General features: G+C 39.0%; 1 protein-coding gene across 1 annotated transcript in view; it reads left to right on the plus strand.

The window, feature by feature from the left end:
• Positions 1-25,236, plus strand: part of LOC118834192 (ATP-binding cassette sub-family A member 3-like) — a 351,631-nt gene that overhangs the window by 239,290 nt on the left and 87,105 nt on the right. Inside the window, exons 14-18 of the mRNA XM_036741640.1 lie at positions 6,573-6,727; positions 7,268-7,423; positions 7,782-7,992; positions 10,271-10,421; positions 17,817-17,915. Of these exons, the coding sequence (XP_036597535.1) occupies positions 6,573-6,727; positions 7,268-7,423; positions 7,782-7,992; positions 10,271-10,421; positions 17,817-17,915 (772 nt within the window). The remainder of the gene's footprint in view (positions 1-6,572; positions 6,728-7,267; positions 7,424-7,781; positions 7,993-10,270; positions 10,422-17,816; positions 17,916-25,236) is intronic.

Raw genomic sequence — 25,236 nt, forward strand, 5'->3', positions numbered from 1 at the left:
GACGCAGAAAAAGCCTTTGACAAAGTACAACACCCATTCCTATTAAAAACACTAGAAAGCATAGGAATAAGTGGAACCTTCATCAAAATTATAAATAGCATCTACCTAAAACCATCAACAAGCATTATTTGTAATGGGGATAAACTAGATGCATTCCCAGTAAGATCAGGGGTGAAACAAGGATGTCCATTATCACCCCTATTATTCAATTTGGTACTGGAAGCATTAGCTGTAGCAATAAGAGAAGAAAAAATAAAAATTATCACTTTTTGCAGATGATATGATGATTTATCTAGAGAATCCTAGAGAATCAAGTAAAAAACTACTTGAAATAATAAACAACTTTAGCAAAGTTGCAGGATATAAAATAAACTCACATAAATCCTCAGCATTCCTATACATTACTGACAAAGCCCAACAGCAAGAGATAGAAAGAGAAATTCCATTCAAAGTTACTGAAGGCACTATAAAATATCTGGGAGTCTATTTGCCAAGACAAACCCAGGGCCTATATGAACATAACTATGAAACACTTTTCACGCGAATAAAATCAGATCTAAATAAATGGAGAAATATCAGTTGCTCATGGTTAGGCTGAGCTAATATAATAAAAATGACAATTCTACCTAAATTAATCTATCTATTCAGTGCCATACCAATCGAACTAACAAAAAATTTTTTCACTGAGCTGGACAAAATAATAACAAAATTCATTTGGAAAAACAAGAGGTCTAGAGTATCTAGGATATCAATGAAAAGACATGCTAGAGATGGTGGCTTAGCCACACCAGATATTAAACTGTACTACACAGCAGCAGTCATCAAAACTGCCTGGTACTGGTTAAGAAACAGGGGTGTGGATCAGTGGAATAGGATAGGTACACAAATAGGTGAAATCAACAAGTTTAGCAATCTACTCTTTGATAAACCCAAAGAGGCCAGTTTCTGGGCTAATAATTCACTATTTCACAAAAACTGTTGGGAAAATTGGAAAATGGTAGGGCAAAAACTGGGCATAGACCAATATCTTACACCATATACCAAAATAAAGTCAAAATGGGTTCATGATTTAGGAGTAAAAGTTGATACTCTAAGTAATTTGGGAAAGCAAGGAATGGTTTACTTATCAGATTTGTGGAAAAGTAAAGAATTCATGACCCAACAAGAGATAGAGAGCATTACAAAATGCAAAATGGATAATTTTGATTATGTCAAATTGAAATGTTTTTGTACAAAAAAAGCCAATGCAACAAGAATTAGGAGGGAAGCAGAAAATTGGGAGAAAATCTTTGCAACTAGTATCTCTGATAAAGGCCTCATCTCTAAAATATACAGGGAGCTGAGCCAAATATATAGGAATACAAGCCATTCCCCAATTGAGAAATGGTCAAAGGATATGAACAGGCAGTTTTCAGAGGAAGAAATTAAAGCTATCTACAGGCATATGGAAAAATGCTCTGGATCGCTGCTGATTAGAGAAATGCAAATCAAAACAACTCTTAGATACCACATCTCTCCTGTCAGATTGGCTAAAATAACAAATCAGGAGAATGATAAATGCTGGAGAGGATGTGGGGAAATTGGAACATTGTTGCATTGCTGGTGGAGTTGCGAGCTGATCCAGCCATTTTGGAGGGCGGTTTGGAACTATGCCCAAAGGGCTATAGAAATGTTCATACCCTTTGACCCAGCAATACCACTTCTAGGGTTGTATCCCAAAGAAATCACGCAAGCGGGAAAAGGACCCATATGTACAAGAATATTTATAGCGGCTCTCTTTGTGGTAGCCAAGAATTGGAAATCAAAGGGATGCCTATCAATTGGGGAATGGCTGAACAAACTGTGGTACATGAAGGTAATGGAATACTATTGTGCCATAAGAAATGGGGATGATGCAGACTTCATAACAACCTGGAAAAACCTACACGACATAATGCTGAGTGAGCGGAGCAGAGCCAGGAGAACGTTGTGCACAGCCACAGATATATGGATTCTGTGAGGACCAACCCTGACAAACTGCGCTTTTCTCAGCAACCTAAGGGGCAAGGACAACTCCAGGGGACTCACGATGGAGAATGCTATCTTCATCGAGACAAAGAACTGTGAAGTTTGAATACAGACTGAGGCACACTACATGCTCGCCTTTTCTGCTTCTCTTTTGTTTTTGTTTTTGGGGTTTTTTTTTTGGTTCTGTTTCTTCTTTCTCATGATTCATTCCATTGGTCAAAATTCTTCTCCACGACTTGACTAGTGCATAAATTAATTCAATGCGAAGTTATACATGACAGTTATATGAGACTTCATGCCGTCTTGGGGAGGGAGGGTGGAGGGAGGGGAGAAAAACTGGAACTCAAAACTATGTAGAACCGTGCGTGGTAAACTAAAAATAAATAAAGAAATTTATAAAAAAAAAAAAGCTTCCCCCGCATTCTAACTTTTCTGTGGGATGGGGAGAAGATGAGGTCTACATCTAGGAGTCTCTCCTGTTAAGGAAGTCATTAATCAGTTTCTATAGTTGAGACATTTTCAAGAGAAATATCAGGGCTCTTGCCCAGGAGATACGCACTGCTTTCTTCCAGTCTTTTCAACAACCATTCCACCTCCAGAATGAGCTTTTCTATAGCCATCTCTAACAAAATCTGTTCTGTTTGGCCTGCTCTTTACTTTATGAGGAATAGTTTTCTTTCCTGGTAGAACATACCTGCTACCAATGACCTCTCAACAGAAGCTCAAAATGAAGCAAAAGCTACATTCTAGTCTACACTATAGCACTCACTTTGTAGTCCACTTACTTTCGTACACTATAGTACTTACTTCGTAGTATACACTATAGCACTTACTTTACAAGACTGTTATAAGGATGAACTGAAATCATGTATTTAAGGTACTTTGAAAAACCTTGAAGTGCTATATAAAGTTAGTTTTTTATTATTATCATCATTACCGTTTTCGTCATGATTTTAGTCATTTGCAAATATCTATTCCATTTTGTAGGGGAGGCAGGCAGATTTGTCATTTGATTAGCGTAGGGGACTCCCAGTGTAGAAAATCCTTCCACAAATCCAGCATGGCAACTCATCTGTAATTTAGTATTAGATATTTGCCTGGGAGCACAGAGAGATTAAGCCACTTACCCATAATCACATAGCTAACAGGTGTTAGAGACAGGACAGGATTTCCTAACTCTGAGCCCAAACCTTCTACACACTATATCACATTACAAGCCTTCATTTTGTTCCAGATGCTCTGGTCACTAGTGATGACTTCTAGTTAGACCAGAACAGAAAGGAGAACAATAACCTCCACAGTCTCACAGCCTGGAAGCTAATCTGTTTGCTTCCTATATATGACTTCTTTGCTCCTTTTACGTATTCAGTTCCCTATATTTTGAGGAGCTCTTCATCTCAGCCACCCCTATGTTTTAGACATTATTTAAAACTTGCATTTATATCATCTTCACAAAGCATCAACATAGCAGCTCCATAGTAGAGCATGTGCAATATTCAGTATCCATAGTGTTCCACCTCTCCACCAAGAGAGATTCATCATTTCTCAATATGCAGTAATATTCCATTATATTAATATACTCCAGTTGGTTCATAATTTCCCAGTCAATAGCACCTATTTTGTTTTCAATATTTTGCTGACACAAAAAAGTATTATTATCAATATTTTTATATGTAAGGGCCCTGTCTTTTTGTCTTTGGTTTCCTTGGGGTACAAATCTGGCTCTGGGCTAAAAGAATATGAGCAGTTTATTAACTTTTCTTGAGTAATTACAGATTGTTTTCCAGAATGATAAGAACTTTTGTGTTTGGTTTGCTTATTCATTTTGTGCTCATTGTTGTATTTGGTGTAAAATGCTGTTCTAAATCTAGTGTCTGTCAAACTTTTCCTGTTTTCCCACTAATTCTTTCAGTATCTCATCTCTTCTTCATACTCTCCTTATCTACTGGCCATGTCCTCACTCTCTACAAATATGCTCAGGTAGCCCCTAGCCTTGATAATGTTTTGCTTGACCCAGCCATCTCCATATTGTATATCCCCTTTTCTTGCTGCTAAACTCCTAAAAAGAATTGCCTTTACTCATCACCTTCTTTTCTTCACCACATCAATTCTCAACCCCATGTAATATGACTTCTGATGCTACTACTCTATTGAATTTACTTCAACAGAAGTCACTAATGATCTCCTAATTCAAAAATTCCTTTCAATCTTCATCCTCCTTTCTCTTTCTTTACCTTTCAGTGCTGTTTTCCACCCTCTGCTTCTGGATAAACTTTCTTAGCTTGCCTTTCATGATACTGCTCTCAATTCCTTTTCTATCTCTTTTTATTATCCTTCTACTATCTAAGCATGCATGAGCATCCACCAAGGCTCAGCCCAGACCCCTTTTCCCTTTTTTTCTACACTCTCTTTCTTAGTGACCTAATCTACTCCCATGGGTTTAATCACTACCTTAATAAATTCAGACCCTTGGGCTGCAATCCCACGTCTCCCAACTGCCACTAGATTTCCTTCCTTGAGTGTCATACACACACCTAAAATTCATCATGCCCACAACTGAACTCATAAATTCCTTCCATCACCCTTCTAACTTGCCTCTTTCTTGTGGCAGTGCAACCATCTTTCCAGTCACCTAAGTTTGAAACCTTGGAGTCATGTTAAATTATTCTCTCTTTGTCACCTCCCAGCACCATTACATCGCCAAGTCTTGTCATTCCACCTTTGCAACATTTCTCATATATCTCCTCCTCTTCATTCAAACGATCACCAACATAGTTCACATCTTAATTACTTCTCACTTTGAACTGTTACAGTCTCTCTATTCATCATGCCATCCTTCATACAACTGTCAAAATAATTGTTTTAAGATTCAGGTTGGAATTAGTCACTCTGCTGGGTTCAGAAACTTTCTTTGAATTCTTATTGCCCTAGGATGAGATCCAGACTTTTCAGCCTGTCACTTAAAGCCCTTTATAATATCATTCCAATTTATTTTTCTGGCTTTATTTCACATTGTCCCTCTTTATGTGGCATAATTTACTGCCAAATTGGGTTACTAGCTATTCCCTAAGCTCAATATGCTCAATAGTCAGTAAACATTTATTAAGTGCCTACTACTGTCAGCCAATGTACTAGGTACTTAACATACAAATAAGAAAAAAGAAAGATAGCCTCTGCCATCAAGGAGCTTACCATCTAAAGGGGGAAGACAACACAGAAAAGGAAGCTGAAAAGCTAGTATGGGGTTTAGAGAAGGTACCAGACATAGGAGCATGGTGGAAAAGTCAGAGAAGTCCCAAAGTAGTACAGCCAAGTGAGAAATGAAATGTTCTGAGCTGAACTATCTCTTTAAATGTGGAGTTTAGAGATCATGGCCCCACCCTCCAATCAGAGGTGCAAGAGGTAAAAGAAGTGAAAAGGAGTCAGTCATGAAGAGCCTTTGCTCTCAGCTTTACCTGGAGAGGAGGCTCAAAGGCTCCAGAGAGACAATACTGCGGGGTAGAAGTGTTCCTTTCCTATACTCCAGTGACCCAGGTGCTTTAAATCCCTCTTTTCTGGACTGGGCAGGCAGTTTCGCTGCTGCTAAGGAGGGAGAGTTCAAATTCATGGCCTATCTCCCCCTACCTGGGGTTGGGGAATGAACAGTCCACTCCGTTTCCTTTACTTCCCCTTCCTTTGAGACCCTTACTGGTTGTTTTCTGGAGGTAGCTAGTAGGGTCCAGAGCAGGGGCTAGACAGATGGATGTATAACCTCTACCTTCCTTTTTGCTGTCTGGAGACCTTGAGTTGAACAGTTAAGCTCTCTGTACCCAAGGTCTTGTTATCTTCTCTTCCTTCCTGTCTCCACACCCTTTTAAAGCCAAGTGTGTCCTCTATGGCTCCCTTTCCTTAGTACACACAGTTCTCGCCCTGTTTGGGCCTATTATAGCCAGAGTAAAGCATCTGAGAGGTGTGGGGGGTGGGGATGGGAGTACAACACTGATGTTTAGCAGCATTTGGCCCAGCCAGTCCTCCATTTAGCTTGGGTGAGAGGGTGTGGTCCAAGGCAACAAATATGTATATAACCATTTAAAAAAAAGGTGGAGTACCAAGGCTGATGGGATATATTTTTCCTACCTTCATGCATTTGCGGAAGCATACTTTACAGTTCTCTGAATTTCAAAATCTTTTGCTTCCTATCTGTGCCCAGTTCAAGTGCTACCTCCTGAATGAAACCTTCTCTAATACCCCAACTGAAAGACTTTTCCTCACAGACATTTCCCTAATGTGTTTTCTCTGGATCTCTCCTTTGTCCATATCATTCTCTTCCATATATTTTATTAATCTTCATTCATGACAATCCCCCCAATAGAATATAATCTCCCTGAAAGTAGGGACTATATAATTTTTTTATTATCTCCAGAACCTAAATAATTATCTTACCTATAGTAGCATTAAATAATTCTTTATTGAGTCACATTGGTTAAAGTAGAAGGGATCCGTTTAGTCTGATTTCTTATGAGAACTTCAAAACAGAAGTTGTTACTGCAGATAAGTTTCTAAGATATCTTTTGGTTGGTCCTTAGGTCTGTATCCTCCTACAAGTGGACAGGCATATATCAATGGCTTTGAAATCACAAGGGATATGGTTGAGATCCGAAAGAACCTGGGTTTATGCCCCCAGCACGACCTCTTGTTTGATTACTTGACAGTAGCTGAACATCTTTACTTCTTCGCTATGGTAATCCAAAGATAATTTTTTTTACCCTCTGTTCACATGCTTGGGGTTGATGGGTCTAAGAAACAATGCCCATAGAGAATGTCCCAAAATAATATTCTCATAGATTTATAGCTGCAAAGGAACTTAGAAGTCATCGAGCCCAAACCCTCTACAAATAAATAACTGAGGCCCAGAGGTGTTACTTCATTTTCCGAAGATTTCAAAGGTAGATCCTTCAAGTCCAAATCTTGCACTCTTTACAGTGCATAGCATTGCCTTAATTCTGTTAAAACAAAGTAAGACCTGTGGGGAGGGAACATGTAAAACTAAAGTTGCTCTAAGTTGTAGCATTATAGTTGAATGGGAAGAGTATTTGGATCTAGGGTTAGAAGACAGCTCTGTCACTTATTGAGCATGGGGCAAGTCACTACACTTTTATGGACCTCAGTTTCATTGTCTATAATATCAGTAAATTATCTCTAAGGCCCCTGCTAGCTCTAACTCTTAAAATTCTTATTCAAATTTAGAAGATTACTTAAATCTTCTCTCTTTGTGTTGTAGCTGAAAGGATTTTCTAAAAAGAAGTTAAAAAGTGAAATTGATCACATGTTGAGTATTTTTAACCTGGAAGAAAAGCGAAATTCATTTTCAAATTCACTGAGTGGAGGAATGAAGCGCAAACTCTCCATCAGTATTGCACTCGTAGGAGACTCTAAGGTACTGAATCTGGTCAAAATGACCCTTACTGTTTTCTGATTACAAACATTAGCTTATGTAAAACTTAAGTGATTTATTATAAACATAATCTTTTAAAAAGGACTTCCAAAGATATAATCAGTGAAGAAAAATAATAATGGTCTGATTATTGGTTGTGGGATTGGTGGTAATAAGGCTTCTAAGGACTTAGCCTGAACTTATCTGAAATCAGACAAATGACTCAACCACTTTGTCTTTTACCTTAACCAGAAAAGTGGATACAAAGCAAACCTAGGATGGGCTCTGTGAATAGTAAAAGTTTCCATATATGATATAACACCAGTTATCAATATCACCAAGTTCTCTTTCTGGCCTGTAGGTTGTGATGCTAGATGAACCTACATCTGGTATGGATTTGATCTCAAGAAGGGCTACCTGGAATCTCCTTCAGCAGCAGAAAAGTAGCCGTACCATCCTGCTGACCACCCACCATATGGACGAGGCTGACCTGTTGGGCGACCGCATTGCCATTATGGCCAAGGGAGACCTGCAGTGCTGTGGCTCTTCACTATTCCTCAAACATAAATATGGTCTCTAGTTTTTCTCCTGCTGTGATCCTACCAACATATTACTGTCAGACTAATCTTTTTTAGTTATGACTTTCTTAATAATTTCCTCAGTAAAACTAAGCTAAAATGGCTTCCTATTTCCTATGGTATCGTATTTAAATTCCTTTGCCTAACTTCTTCATCTTCTGTTATCTTACTCCATTTTAACTCTCCAAACTTATTTCCTACTATTTTCCAGTACATGCACCCTCTACTCTAGTCAGGCAAATAAGATCACTAGCTCACAAATAGGTCATGTTCATTTACACCTAATGTATAGAATGCACTACCATCCCCAATATCTCCAGTATTTGTTTTCCTTGGGTAGACCAATTCAAATACTCACCTTAATGAAAGGACATGGTTTATAGGTCACTTTCATTTTAGTTCCTGAAATGTGCCCAGCCTTCTTTTTGGAACTGCTGAGGACAGGAAGTCCATGGCCTACTTGTGAAAGTCATTGCTCTAGAAGAGCTCACAATCTAGTTGGAGAGGCAATATGCACAAAACAGTTACAATATATTGTACATTTAAATGTTTATATTGTTTTGTAAGATTTTTAGAAAGAAGATCTTTGTGAACTGGAGTAGTAGGGTAAGGTTTTATATTAAAGATGAGACTTGAACTATGCACTGTAGAATAAATGGTGTTTGGTTTGTTAGAAGGGAGAGGAGTGGGCATTTCATAAAGAGGAAATAATGTAAACAAATAAATGGAGGTGAGAATGGTCATGGTCTCTGAGTCAGTAAGGAAACCAAGCTAGAATAAATGGTTCCTAAGGGGGAATAGTGGAAAATAAGGGTAACAGAAATAAAGTAATAGAAATCTAAGACTAGGTTATGACAGACTTGAAAGCCAACTTTGGATTTGATTTGATTAAGGAGGCAAGTGTGTGTTTTTAAGTAAAAGAGACATAGTTAAATATTCTTTAAGGAATATAAGATTGGTTACTGGGATAACAAACTGGTACCATTGGTAACCAGGGTAAGCTACCAGGGTAGCTTAGAGAAGGAAGAGGAAAGAATAAAAGATAACCCAGTTAGTGCTAGATACTAGGCATAAGCCCCTAAATTTTGGTATTTTATAAGAGCAAAAAATATTGGAGGATTAAATATAAAGATTTTAGATGATGTCCTCACTCTGTAGATTTTGGTTTGTAAGGTTACTTATTCAAAGTATGTTTTCTCCTAGGTTTTATATGTTCAGTATGTGTAATTGCCACCAGGTCAATAGTTGCAACTATATTATGGATTATGTATCCCATGATCTGAATGCCAAGGCTTCCCTAATGCTTTAATGTAAAAAAGAAGATTATTATTAAATTATTCTTATTAAAAATAACAAATTTTAAAATATATGAATTAGAAACAGTTATTCCCAATTAAAAGCAAGATTTAAAGAATTGTAACACATACATAAAAGTCAGAGGCCTTCTCACCAATCTTTTACTAATATTAATCACTATTTAATCCAATTCTGTTTTAGACTTAAAATCTTATTAGCATAAACTTTATATATGAAGTCATGAGACTGTGAATTCCCTAAGGAATGAAATATAGAGAGAAAATAGCAAAGGGCTGAGAACTTAGCCTGAATAAATACTTATTATTATGACATAAGAGGATAAAAAAAAGATAGAGCTCTAGAAAAGGTAGAAAAAGTATTAGGGGAATAAAGGGAAGAGAGAATTTCCAAGAGTGGAGTAACAATGCCTAATCAAAGGTGAAGGAGAATGAAGATTGTGAAAAACCTTTTGGATTTATCAAGAAGGTCATTGCTGACCTTTAATAAAACAGTTTAAATTTAATGGGAGGGCAGGGAAGCAGAATGGAAGCTATATTACAGAAACTTTTCCTCCCCCAAATTCTATTTTCCACTACTTCTACCCCTAGTCCCAGGTATCAGATAGATTTTACTCCCTGAGAGAAATTACTCTCTTATTACCTTAAGAAATATTTGCTCAAACCCCCAAGTTATCTTCCCTACAAATGTCTTTGGCTTTTACTCCAACATTTAGCAATTCTAGGATCTCATACCAAGGGTTTTCCTCACCTGCTTGATTATACACTTGTGAAAATTCATCATCTGAGGAGGCAGAATTTGAGAGTAGCATTTAGAGGCTTTAGGAAAAACTTCTTTACAATTGTAGCAAAATTACATAAGACACTCCAGTTCCCTTTTCTTTTGGAGCTGCCACGTATGGTCTGTCAAGGGTAATAGAAAAAGTAACGCTTTTGTTTGATTTTTAAAATTACTTCAGGTGCTGGATACCACTTGATCATGGTGAAGGAACCTCAATGTAAAATAAAGAAAATTTCCCAACTGATTTATCAGTATGTACCAAATGCCACAATGGAGAGTAATGTTGGAGCTGAGTTATCATTTATCCTACCCAAAGAGAATGCTGAAAGGTATGAATCCAAAGAGTGTGGAGCTGATGATATTCATACTTATTTAGTTACTTTTCCTGTGTTCCTCAGGCTAGGCACCTGGGCATCTGACTCTTCATGACCCCATTTGGGGTTTCCTTGGCAAAGATACTGGAGTGGTTTACCATTTCCTTCTCCAGCTCATTTTACAGATGAGGAAACTGAGGCAAACAGGGTTAAGTGACTTGCCCAGGGTCACAGCTAGTGTCAGTTGCCAGGTTTGAATTCACAAAGATGTCTTTCTGACTCCAGGCCCAGCACTCTATTCACTGTGCCACCCAGCTGCCCACATTTCTGTCTTTGTGCCAAGAATGGGCACATACCTTAAATTTCCTGACGGAAAATTTAAATGTTGAAAATTGATACTTTGAAAACTGTTTCTACACAGCAACAGGTCACATATCTTCCACAAAAAAATAGAAAAAAGTAACTGTATATAACTCCACAAACCAGAAAGTAATTACTACTTTCTACTTGTATCTAGTTGTAGATTTTTCTTTCAATGTGTCATGTATTGGGTTTCAATTTTCAAGTCAATGTGTAGCAGGGATATCTTCAAGAGGAGAATTTAACCCACTCTAATTTTATTGTTGTTAAATGTACTGATATTTTGTCATCCTATGTTTTTCTCTTTTTTGATGAAATTATTTCTTTTCTTCACTTTTATTTTTGTTGTGGACTTGAAATTTTTTTTACTCTCTTAGGGCAGGATGAGAAGATAAACTTCCCTAAGTTATTTAAACAACTGCTATTCATATTCAGCAAATTCAAACTTTAATTTTGAATACCTTTCTAGTAGATATTAAAAATGTGCTTTGTCGCTAAATCTGCAACTCTGCAGTCTCATTGTTACTGATTTTAATTTCCTAAAAAAGTGCTATTTTTATTCTTTTCTCTCTTTACAACTTCAAATTCTTAGATTACCTAATATAACATTTAATTCTTTTTGTAACTTGGCATCATTATTACTATATGTTATTTAATATATTAATTTGATATACGTCATAATATTCCTTTATTTCAGCCATTTTTAATTGTGTCTTACTTTCCATGACCTCTTTTGGCGTTTCCTTGCCAAAAATACTAGAGTGGTTTGCTATTTCCTTCTCCAGATCATTTTACAGATGAGAAACTGAGGCAAATAGGGTTAAGTGGATTACCCAGGATCATTCAGCTAATAAGTATCTGAGGCCAGATTTCAATTCAGGAAGATAAGTTCTCCTGACTATAGACCTGGCACTCTATCTACTGTGCCTCCTAGCTGCCCCTAAATTATAAATTATCTGTTTTAATTTGTCCTTTGGAGTTTTTCATTTCTTTTGTAGCTGGTTCCTCCATTTTTATAATTGGATATTTTCTGATATTGCAGAACTTTGTAATAATTTTTTTAAGTTTTTGCTATTATTAGTATTATTTGTTTCTCAAATAGCTGTTGTAGTTTTGATGGTCCTGAAAAAAAAAATAATTACTCACTCTACCATCTTCTCAGAAATCTGGTCACCACCTTAGAAATAGGCCTTGTGGTATGGAATACTGAAAGCCTTCATGTCATCAAAGTATATTTATGACTGATTTTGGCAAATGATTCTATAGATAGGTTCTCTGAGAAAGTTCGGTTTTGAAGTATTGATTCTTTCCTCAGTTTTATTTGATATATACAGCTCATTACTAAACTTTGAAAATATTTGTAGATGTGTTGGTTCACATTCATTCTGTAAGGGAGAATATTTGTGGTCTAGTACCAGAACTGTTTCTTATTATATTTCCTATGTGATCTAACAAAATTATCTGATTTTAACATTTCCTTAGACCATAAACCCAAGCACACATAAATTTGTTAATAACAGTACCGCTCTGTTTTTCACTCTGTTTTTCCTACTTTTATTTCCCTAACTTGAGGGTTTGAGGATCCTTCCTATAGCTACTGCCTCATACAGACTGAACTCTCTGTACCTTAGGTCAGTTGTAAAATGAAATTAGATTAGATAAGCTCTAAAATCCTTTCCAAACATAAATCTTAAAATCCTAGAAATATAGGCTTCATTTCATCTACCAAAGCCTCCCCCACATAGGAGTACTAACCTCTCAGAACAATCTTCTTAAATTCAACACAAACTATTTTATTATAGCTATAAGGGTTTATAAGGATACAGAGTATAGACAGGTATTTACAAGCATATAGATTATATATAGATTCCAAATTCATCCGTTTTGTTAAAGATCTCTTCAAGCTGGATACAATTGTCTTAGCTACTCTAGTGCCAATTTCTGGTACATGGCATTCTACCAATGTTCACCAGGTTTTTATTCTTCTCTTTTGTTTTTCAAGGGAAAAGATAAAGTTTATTAGGGATTTACCATAATGGATTGTCTTAAGAAATCCCACCCTTTGTGACTCCTGTTTTCACAACCAGGCCAGATTCAATCTATCTGAGCTAGATTGAATCTGAGCACCTTCATGGAGGCAAGATGAGACTTATATACACAAAGACTGTGGGAGGGATTGAGGGGTGGTCTGGGGTGACTAGAGGAGGGGTTTAGGGAGGGTCTTGAGGAGGAGTCTACGGAGGACTGAGATGAGATCAGACTCCAGGGACTGGGATGAGGTCAGACTCCAGGATGTGGAAATAGCTGAAGGTTACCTGGAGATGACAGGCAATAAGAGAGCTAGGGCAGCTGGGCTAGGGTATAGATATTTTGATCAGGATTAAGGGTGGGCTAGGCTAGGTGGAGATTTGGGCCTAATGATAATGTAAGGCTTATGGCCTTAGGGGAAGGCCAGATCTAGTTGGAAGATTCAAGGAGAGTTCAAGGGGGTTCCCAGAGACTGTACCTTCATCATTCCCTCCTCAAATAGGACCCAAATTCTTTTGGGGTCCAAGGGATTTCACACAGTCTAAGCCCCATCATTCCCCCCTCAAACAGATGGGACCCAAATTCTTTTGGGATAAAGGGCAAAGGTCTCAGCTTCTGAAATTGCTTCCTGCTGGCAAGGGGTGTAGAGCTGCCCCTGCCTTGATGGGTCCCATTCAAGGGGAACATATCCTGAGCAGTCATCTGGAAGTTGATGGCTTGGAGCCTGGAGGAGACAAACCTGGCAAGGAGGTTAAGCAAACAACCAAACAGACAGTATAGGAGTATAGAGCAAGGACAATTTCCCTGGTATAAAAGACAGTTTCCCCTGGAGGAAATTAAAGATGACTATTTCATACCTAGCTCCCCTAATCATTTGTTCTGTGTACCACACTGCCTCAGGGTTCAGGAATGTGTGGCACACCTGAAGAATTAGGTCAGGGGTATCTAAGAGCAAGGCTTGATATTTGGTAAGCCTGTGGCTAGCCAGCCACTGGTGGCTCTCTGCTTCTAGGATGCTCTGAACTTGATGGGGAGCCAGAGCTTCTAAGGGCTGGTCAAGTAGAGGTTTAGAAGCTTCCTCAATTAGAGTGCCTGTAGCAGCCATGGAGTCTAATTGTTCTGAAAAACAGGCAACTGGCTTGGGGTCAGGTCCTAAGGACTGCATTAGGATTCCCAAAGCCTGTCCTCTCCTTTCATCAACATACCAAGTGAAAGGTTTTTCTAGATTAGATAAAGCTAATGTTGGAGTGGTGGTCGATTTAGCTTTCAAAGTCTTAAAAGCTTTAGCCTGGTCAGGGCCCCACTCTAGAGGGAGTGAGTCAGGGCCTGGAGTGGCAATTAATGGTTGCAGTCCCTCTCAAGCCTTGGGCTTAGTTGGATATTGAAGGCGATGGAGGGGAACTATGGCTGGGGTGGCAGAAGTAGCTTGTCCAGGAATTCCCTGGTCCCAAACAATTGGCTCAACTCTCTCCCACACCTCTGAGGGAACATGGGGAGGTCTGGTAAACAGAGGGAAAAGGGAATTACGAGGTTTAACTAGAGAAAATTGGCTTCCCAATTTCACCATCACATCCCTTCCCAACAAGGGGGCAGGGCCAGAGGAGGGTGTAAGGAAGGAGTGTTCAAACAACAGATCCTTGATGCCCATGACCCAGTGGGTCGAGGGGCGCATAGGGCCAGAGCAATTAGTTAAAACAAGAGAACATAGCTGTAATAAAGTGGGTAACCTTACCTTCAGCCTCGATTTTGCCCAGGGCTCCGCAAGAGAGGTGGAGAAAGTGGGAGCACTGCCAAGCTCTAGGCTTTCCCCTCCTTCCCAGTCCTGAGAAGACTGGAGGACAGGGTACTGGGAAGAGGCTCTATCACTTTTCCAACCTCAGGGACAATCCTTCCTCCAATGTCCCTCCTGGTAACGTGCTGGGCACGGTCCTGGAGGCATGGATCCTGGAGGCTTCCTCCAGGGGAGCACCCTAGAGGGGCACTCCTTGGACCAGTGACCCTCCTTGTGGCATCGAAAGCAGGTTTCCCCACTGCCCAAGTCTCAGGGCTTCTTCCAAGGGGGTGCCCTCGAGGGGCGCTCCTTGGGTCTTTTCCTGGCCATGGCAGCAGCCAAGAACTGAGTGTGTTCTCTGTCTCTAGGTCTTTCCCTGCATTTTCTTTCCTCTGCTGCAACCAGGTCTCTATTGTTGAAAACTCTGAAGGCTGTCTCCAGCAACTGTGCCTGAGGTGTTTGGGGTCCCATTGCCAATTTCTGCAGTTTCCTCCTAATATCTGGGACAGACTGATTAATGAAATACATGTTAAGTATTGCAGCCCCTTCAATAGAGTCAGGATCCAAATTTGCATACTTCTTAATAGCTTCTACTAGCTGGGCTTGGAAAAGAGCAGGGTTTTCCTTTTTTTCCCTGAGTAATCTCTCTTTTTTTTTGAAAATTTATTTACTTTTGAAATGCAATTCTGAGGCCTTCTAACAGGCAAATTATCATATGGCCTCTCTTTCCCCTATCTTTACTCTTTTGGTAATCCCATCCTGGGTCACTATTGGGAACAGTAGCTGTTCCTGGGGGGTATTTTATGAGGTCATTGCTAGCCAAATGTTTCCCAGTTTTTGGGTGTGTTCCCAGATTCTCCTCTTCTCCTCAGCGGTACAACAGGTAGAGAAAAGGATATGCAAATCACACCAAGAAAGTTCAAATTGTAGGGACAGATCCCTAAAACCCTCAGTAAACTTAGTGGGATCTTCTGAGTATCTCCCCAGTTTTTCTTTAATTTGAATGAGATCTGAAATGGAGAATGGAACATGCACTCTCCTTGTCGCTGTAGGGGAGGCAGGCACTTCCCTCAGGGGAAAAAGCCTTGAAGGTGCTATGGGGCCTGGAGCTTGGGGAGAGGGATCTGGCTGATCTGTATTAGACTGCAAGGCCGGGGGATCTGGCTGGCAAGGAAGATCAGCTGGTACCTGAGGAAGGGTAGGGGTCAGAGGGGGAGATACCCCAGAGACCTGAGTGGGTACCACCTCAGAGAGAGGGGCTATGGGAGGAGATATTGCCTTGGGGGCAGGGCTTGAGGCTGGAACCTGAGTAGGGGTTGCCTCAGGGTTAGGGCCCCGTGGTGGTAGATATTGCAGGGCCTGAAATAGGGGCAGGCCATGAGACCAGAACCTGAGTAGGGGTCCCTTCAGGGGAAGGGGCCACAGAGGGAGGCACCTCAACTAGATTCTCAGCTGGGACCTTAACAGGGGTCACCAAGGGTGGAGGGGCCATGGGAGGAGATGCAGGGTAGGAGACTTGGACTGTGAAGGAGGCAGGAAAAGAGAGGGGTTGCACTATAGGAAACCAAGGGAAGGGGGATGCACATGGAAGGGAGAGCACAGGAAACAAAGGTGCTCTGGGGAGGTTGGGGAGCAGGAGGAGGGGCTGGGGCTGAACCCCTGGGGACCATAAGGAGGGGGTTATCCAAAATGTCCTGTTGACCCCCATTGCCCCTTTGTGGGGAGGTCTAGCTATGAGCATCTTACAATCTTTTCTTAGAACAGGGTTCCAAGAGAGCTCGATGAAGGCCATCATGTAGGTAATTTCTCTCCATTTTCCTTCTCATCAGAAGTATAGCTCTAGCTGCAAGATAGTAAAGTCCCAAAAATAGGCCACTCTTCGTGGCCTTCTAGGCGATATTGCAGCCAAACAGTATTGCAAAGGAACACCAGCTTTTTCTTTTTAAGTTCTTTAGAGAACTTAAATTTTTTCCAATTTTGTAAAAGATAGCCCAAGGGTGAATTTTTGGGGATTGAGGAGGATTGAACCATTGTGGGCCCGGGCGGGGGTGGGGGGAGGGGGGAGGCTGGAAGTCCCTTCCTCTGCAACGAGGATCTGGGAGTAAGCCTCAAAAAGGAACAAAGCAAGACAGAAAAAAAATAAACACTAAAAGGTACCTGGGGTTTTCCCATTCCCTAGCGCTGAGAGAATTGGGAAAATAACGGCATACACTTCTGGATAGGGCGTCTGTCCTTGTTCTCTATGCTTCAGGTGTTCCCAGGTCCATGGCCTTGAACATAAACCACTGGACTGAACATAAACCACTGGACCAGGAACCTGAGAGCGTCAGGCTGAGTCCGAGACAGCGAGCAGCTGTCTGACCTACTGGGGATCTGGGAAGTCAGGCCCGAAAAGCACCTCCAAAATGCTTGAAGAGGGAGAAGGGGATTGGGAGAGGGAGAGGCTTACCTTCCAGCCTTGGCTGGAGAAGAACTGGAGATAAGCAGTATTCCCAGTCTCAGGGAACCAAAAAATGAAGAGGCTAAAGAAAAAAGATGATGGTAGGGAACCATACATTTCGAGACCCCAAAATCCCGACACGAGAGGTCCTGCCAAAAGAATTTGACTCAAGCCTTCTCAGCCAAGGGAAAAGACAAAGTTTATTAGGGATTTACCATAATGGGTTGTCTTAAGAAATCCCACCCTTTGTGACGCCTGTTTTCACAAGCCGGACAGATTCAATCTATCTGAGCCTATTCTTAATTCCATCTTGAATAACTTTTCATGAGGACTAGATCCCAACTGTCTAGCCTTTTAAGAAAGCAAGTCTTTCCTGGTCCCCAGATGCTAGCGTTTCTCTCCTTCTGTAAGTATTCTCTCCATCTACAACAATGCCCGACTTTTCCTTTGGTGAGACTCAGTCCATTTGTCTCTCCTGAATGCGACAGTGGTAACATCTCTTTACTCATTACATCATTTGCCCTCAACCAGGTATAGCCATTATGCAGCCAATTCAGAAAGAAATATTACTAGCTTAGGTAGTTGGTTAAGGTAAGGTTCCACTACAGTTGTTTATTATCTCCTCCTATTATTTCATTACCTTTCTCACTTGGAATGGAGGCACAAACTTCAAGAATATTATAATAAAGAACTAATTAATTTTTGTCTATCCTATGGGGGGGGGTGGATTAACAGACTGTTACAAAATGTTAGAAATGCAACTAGAATGAACCAGAATGGCACTTTTTCTTTCTCTTTCTTTGCTTTCTAGATTTGAACAATTGTTTACTGAACTAGAACAGAATCAGCAAAAGCTAGGCATTTCTAGCTATGGGACCTCTGTTACAACTATGGAGGAAGTCTTCCTTAAGTGAGTAATTTGTGGGTATACCCAAGAAACCAAGCCATATCATATATGGATTTAGGAATAAATCTTCATCTAACTGAAGCCAAAGTAATTTAAAGTATACTGATGCCATGTGTTAATTTTATCTGAAAAGACAAATACTGGAAATTTAGCTAATTAAGTTCCTTTCCCCTGGAGTAGGAGGTATTATGGGAGAAATATCACCTCTTTGAATTCATGTGGTAGGTTACTGTTGCCAGATAAATCTACCACAAAGCAAAGGTTAAAGGTTAAAAACCTAGGTGTTATTATGCTTAAGCACAAGTTCAGGAGGTAAAAAAATAACACTGAACAAAGGTTGGAATCTCTGACAAACTTTTAAAAAGACAGTTACATCAGAGAGACAAATAATTTTTGACATACAGCAGTCTCATGCATCTTCTTAAGTCATAAAAGTTGAACAAACTTAAACAGAATCATAATCTCATTTATCTCCTAAGGAAACAGACCTAGTCAAACAGATTCTATATATAAGCTAAGTCAAGTTAACAGATTAAACTACATGTAGAGGCTTCGCATTGATCTGATTGAGAGGGGAGATCTATATGCCTCAGAGTTAACTATAGTTAAAGCCAGTTGGGATCTTTCCTCAAATAAGACAAGTCAAATTATTTGGGGAAACCTTGACTTCCATTCCGGCCTCTTATCTGAGGAATATTTGAGGCCTTAAGTAAATTTTCACATCCTATGGGACAGGTTTCAACCAGCTCAATAAACTTCTTACTAGGAGAAACAGCCTTGATCGACGCCCCCCAATAATAAAAATGAATAAAAGAAAATTAAAATTAAAAATTCTCTTAACAGAAAGTAAGAGTGAAGTGTAGAACTTTTAGAAAAATCAAAGCTCATAAAGTATGGAGAAAGAGGATGATGAGTTGGCACATCTTTTCCTTTCTACCTCCACACATCTTCTTACCTAGGTTTCTTTTTTTGCCTCACACGACCATCATCCTACTTGAGGCTTCAGTCACTTCTTACCTAAACACTACATTAGCTTCCTGATAGGTCTCATGGTTCAAGGCTTTCCCCTATGCATATATGTATGTATGTATGTATGTATGTATGTATGTATGTATGTGTATATATATATGTATGCACACACATATACATATACATATATACATATGTGTATGTGTGTGTGTATATATATATATGTACACACATTTTATTTACCATACAGTTACCAAAATAGTTTTTCTAAAGCATATTAACTGTGATAGCCCTGATAGTCAATAAATACCAGTGGCAATTATTCCGATAATTAAACATAAAATCCTCTGTTGGGCCTTTAAACCACTTTACAACATGGTCTCACCCTGTCTTTCTAGGCTTCTTACATATTTCTCACTTCTGCACACTCTAGGTCTAGGCAAATTGTCCTGCTTACTTTTCTTCACACACAACATTCTATTTCTTGTCTGATGCCTTTGTACTACATGTTTCCTGTTTCTGCCCAGAATATACTCCCTCCCCACCTCTGCCTCTTGGAATGCTCATTTTTCAAACTCCACCTCTTCCTGAGGCCTTTCCTGGTCCCATTTTATGATTTGTATATACCCCTGTGTATGTGTGTTGTCTCTTCTGTTAGAAAGTAAGCTTCTTGAAAGCAAGGGCTGTTTTCCTTTTGTCTTTGTATTCTGAGTGTTTAGCAAAGTGCCTGGCATTTAGGTACTTAATAAATGCTTATTGATTGATAATGATTCAAATTATGAAGACGAATAGAGCAGACAGTTGGGAAAGCTTTAAAAGCTGGACTAGCTCAGGGAATTTGATCCTAGGAATATGGCTGCCCAGGAAATGAGGTAGGTGATAGAAAGCTTATTGAATTAGATTTTGCATAGCCAGGAAGGTAACTGTGACCAAAGTTCAAATTGTACTAGAAACATGAAGAGAAAACACATCACTTCCTTTGTAGATATTTAAAAAAGCTATAAGTTAAATAGCTGGTAAATTAAATTAAAAAAAAACCACTGAACTCTCTGTGAACCTATAACTTTGCTAATTTGTAGGTGGTTTGCACCCTGAGATTCTCTTGCACTGTGTTAAGGGCCCCCGTGAACTTGTCTTCTTGAGTTGCCATATTTTCTGGACACACTGGACCCAGAGTATGCAGGAGACCCTGAATGTGCCAAGGATGAAGCACCCCCTTGAACTGATATAATTTATTTTTTGGACCCCAAGATGGAGTCCCTGTGTGTTCTTGGGAGTCAAGATAGGCTCCAGTCAGTCTGCACCAGACTAAGAAACTGTTTTGTGCGGCTTGAGACCCTTGTAGATAAGCAGACCATCTTATCTTCATGGTCTAGCAGTTCCTAAGGGAAGCTTTTACCATCACCTTTCTCCCCAACTTTTGGAGGTGATTAATCCTTTTCCTCTCCCCTATTAATTCCCCCTTGCCCAGTAACTTAAACCCAAGGTTTTCCTTGCACCATTGGGCTACTTGGTATAAGGAGTTCCCACATACATGTACCTTTCTCTTGTAACAAATCCAGTTGCAACACATGTCTATGGACTTGTGATACTATTTTTGGTTAACAACTGTAATCAAACACTTGTTATAACCTAACCTGATAACTTAAAATATATTTTACTTGGGCCTCACAAGAGCAGAGGTCAAAGGATAGGCCTGGGAGAGTAGAAAGTGGCCATAGGTACATCCCATTATCACAGTATTGATTTGTATTTCTTTCCCCTTATTTGCATAATTCTAAACTTTCTTTCAAAATGGTTGTACCAGCTCACAACTTTGCCAACAGTACATTTGTGCCTATTTTCCTAGAACCCCTCTAATATTCCCTCTTCCCATCTTTTGGGGCATTCTTTCATGTGGTTGTGAATACAACTCAAATTTTGAGACCTGTTTGTTATAAATTGGGAAATGGCTATACATATATATGTATATACATTTTGTTGTTGTTTGTCCTTGTATGTTTTATAGGGCAGCTAGGTGGTGCAGGGGATAGAGCACTGGGCCTGAAGTCAGAAAGATCTGAGTTCAAATCCAGTCTTAGACACTCACTAGCTCTGTGACCTTGGGCAAGTCACATAGCCCTGTTTGCTTCAGTTGCCTTATCTATAAAATGAACTGGAGAAGGAGACAGCAAAACACTCCAGTATCTTTGTCAATAGGGTCATAATGAGTTGGACACAACTAAAATGACTCAACAACAACAAACAGTAATAGACATATATGCATATATATATATGTACATACATATCTGTATATATCTGTGCATATGTAAATTTTAAATTCTTAATACATAATTTGGGTACCAAACTTTTGTCCCTTGGTCATAATGAATGATTTATTGGATAATGTTTTATAATCTTTTCAACAGGATTTTGTTTATATTCATTAATGATAGTGGTATATTTATAGTTTTCTTTTTGTGTTTTATCCTTCCCTAGTTTGAGTATTAGGATTATTCTGGGGGAGTATTTTCTTTTTCTTCCTCAATTTTTGAAAATAATTTGTGTTTGAATTGTTATTTGGAAGTTTGATAGAATTCTCTGGCACCTCTGTAAGGACTAGGAGTTGGAGGGTTTTTTTGTTGCTGTTTTTTAATTCCTCTATAACTACTTCTGTGTTCTGAATTATTTAAGATCTCTAATTGATCTTCTGTTTAGTTTGGGTATTTTACATTTTTGAAAATATTCCTTTATTTCTTTGGTGTTTTCAGTTTTGTTAGCATATAACTGTACATAATAGGTTCTGATTATTCTCTTTATTTCTTTTGCTTTTATTGTGATTTCACCTTGATCACTTGCTACTGTGTTGATTTGATTTTCTTCTGTCTTTCTAACCTGATATAATCATATTAGATAAAATAGAATTTAATCAGATCAATTTTATTAGTCTTTTAAAAGAACCAGCTTTTTGTTTTACCTGTCATTTCTAAGGAGGGATTTTTTTTGGCTTTCCAGCTTATCTTTTTCCTCTAATTTTTAGTATCTCCTCTTTTGTGCTTACTTTAGGTTTGTTTATTTCTTGGTTTTCTAATTTTTAAAATGCATATCTAGTACATTAATCCTTTATTTTCTGTTTTGTTACTAAGAGGTTTTTATTGATAAAAATCATTTATGTTTTAATATTTGTAACTTAAATCATAACCATAATAATTAATGTGATGGCTAATATTAAGCGTAACATATAAAATAACAATCAAGAAATCCAGTGGTGGGGTAGGTCAGAAAATACCAAGCTCTCAAGATTTTCCCCCACAAAAGAGTTAAAATAGCATCTACCATGGAGAGTAAGAATAGGGGCACAACCAGGGTCTTCCTGGGACAATTTGAGAAGATTGGAAGAAAAATCCCAGGGTGAAGTTTGGTCTCTTCAAAGAGTAAACATCTCCAGGCTAGGTTCTGTTTTAACCACAAGCGGCAAGCTGTTTAAAAAGCAAGTGGCAAGTCCTGGGTTTAGTTGGTTTGAGAAGTTGCCTTGGCCCCAGCCACAGGAACTTTTCACCCCGGGATAGTGAGGGGAGTTGGGTGTTTGAGCCCAGGAAGATTGAGGGAACCTCTCCTGATGAGGAACGAAAGACCCAGCTGTGCTTCGAAGAGCAGTGGGGGCGAGAAGGAACCAGCACATGCTGGGTGAGTGCAGAAGCAGTGGGGCAGAAAGACCCTGGCTATGTATGAGCACTTACAGGAGGTTGGAGGTTTGGTTTGGTTCCAGGCAAGAGGCACCATTTCCCATATCCCAGAGCTAGAGGTGATTACAAAAATCAAGTTATTATCACAAAAAACAGAATGCACAGGCAGAAGAGAAAGAATCCAACCATAGAAACCTATTATGGGAATAGAGATGACCAGGGTTCATCTTCAGAGGAGGATACTAAAGTAAAGAAACCCCCAGAGAGCAACGTCAAGTGGTCACTTGCCCAAAAAGAATTTATAGAAGATCTTTAAAAAGACTTTAAAAATCAAATGACAGAGAAGGAAGAAAAAATAAAAAAATAAAAATAATCCAAGAAAAACAAGAAGGTCATGAAAGGAAAGTTAACCAATTAGAAAAGGAGATCCAGAATCTCAAGGAGGAAAATGACAGCTTGAAAATTAGAATTGGGCAAAGTGAAGCCAGTGAAATTATAAGAGATCAAGAAATAATTATATAAAATATGAATAATGAAAAATTAGAAGAGAAAGTGAAAAATCTTGTAAGAAAAACAACAAATTTGGAGACTATATCAAGAAGAGAAAATGTAAAAATAATCTGACTAAAAATTATGATAAAAAAAGAATCTTAATACAATAATCCAGGAAGTAATCAAGGAAGATTGTCCTGAAGCATTAGAACAAGGCAGGGAAGTAGAAATAGAAAAAATCCATCGATCACCACCTAAAAGAGATCCTATGGCTATGCCCAAAAGACTAAAAATGAGCATACCCTTTGACTCAGCAATACCACTTCTAGGGCTGTATCTCAAAGAGATCATGCAAGTAGGAAATGGACCCGTAGGTACAAAAATATTTGTAGCAGCTCTTTTTGTGGTGGCAAAGAATTGGAAATCAAGGGGATGCCCATCAATTGGGGAATGGCTAAACAAATTGTGGTATATGATTATAATAGAATACCATTGTGCTATGAGAAATGAGGAGCAAATGGACTTCATTTTAACCTGAAATGACTTATATGAACTGGTGCTGAGTGAGAGGAGCAGAACCAGAAGATCATTATACACGATTACAGACACATGGTATCTATAAGGACTAACTTTGATAGACTTGACTCCTCTCATCAATGCAGGGTCCAAAGACAGCTTCAAAAGACTCAAGATGGAAAAAGGTATCCACATCCAGCAAAAGAATTATGGAATCTGAATGCAGATTGAGGCAAACTTTTTGCTCTCTTTTTTTTCCTTCTTTTTTGGTTTCGTTTCTCCTTTCTCATGATTCATTCCATTGGTTGTAATTCTTCTTTACAACTGGATTATTATGTAAACAAGTTCAATTTGAAGGTATATGTAGAACCTACATGCTATAACCTACACATGCTGTCTTGGGGGGGGTGGGGGGAGAGGGAGGGAGAGAAAATTTGGAACCCAAAAACTTGTGGAACTGAGTGTTGTAAACTAAAAATAAAAAATAAATTTATGAAAAATATTTTAAAAAGAGATCCTATGAGGAAAATTCATAGGAATATCATAGTCACATTCCAACCCGCCCCTCAAGGATGAAATATTAAAAGCATCAAGATAAAACCAATTTAAATACAATGGTGCCACAATTAGAATTACACAAGACCTAGCAGCAGAGATATTAAGGGACCACAGGTATTGGAATAAAATATATTGAAGAGCAAAAGAACTGGGGCTCCAGCCGAAAATATCATACCCTGCAAAGTTAAGTATTATCCTGAATGAAAAAAATGGGCATTTGATAAACTCTCAGACTTTAAAGACTGTTTAAAAAATCCTCAACTTAATAGAAGATTCAACATACAAGAACCAAGAGAAACATAAGGTACATACCAAAGACTGATTATAAGGGATTCATAAGGACAAACTGTTTACCTTTTATATATGTAAAATACATGTCTAAAATTCTTATTAATAATTGTTGAGCTCATAAGAAAGGTTGGGGTAAACCTAACTATGATATAAATTTAAAAAGTAAAACCATTTAGAAACAGCTAAAAATAGTAATTACTTTATACAAATGAGGTGCAAGAAGAAGAATGGATACAGAGCAATTAGATGGGGGAGGAGGGCTGGTAGTTCTGGTAACCTACTTTCATCGGGAGTGGGTTTATGAGGGAACACTACATATATATTTAGAAGGTTATAAAAGTCTTCCAGATTTAGCCAAAATAAAATGATAGGGACATAGGGAAGGGTGAGGGGCAGCAAGGTGGTGCAGTGAATAGAGCACCAGCCCCAGAGTCAGGAGGACCTGAGTTCAAATCCGGCCTCAGACATTTAACACTTACTAGCTGTATGACACTTAACCCTGTTTGCCTGTCCTTCTGCCTCCAAAACAAAAAAAAAGTCAAGAAATCTAATGAAAAAACAAGAGTAAAGGACTTCATCCACACCAGAGCTGCACAAAAAGTCAGTCAGAATTGCAAAGACATATAGGAAAGAGGACTCCTGGAAAAGCCGGGCAAAAAACAGAGTAGCTTCCCAAAGCCACCAGACCTAATCCAGAGACAGCTGTAGCCTCAAGGATGTTTATTTATGAGCATCAAGAAAGCCCAAGGTAGTCAGAAACCCACAGTGAGGGCCTTTAAAGGTTCTAGGGTAGAAGTGGGGAAGTTGCAGCCTTGGGGGCCACATGTGGCCTT

This window comes from Trichosurus vulpecula, chromosome 1 (assembly GCF_011100635.1).
Source record: "Trichosurus vulpecula isolate mTriVul1 chromosome 1, mTriVul1.pri, whole genome shotgun sequence".
In the NCBI taxonomy this organism is placed as follows: Eukaryota; Metazoa; Chordata; class Mammalia; order Diprotodontia; family Phalangeridae; genus Trichosurus; species Trichosurus vulpecula.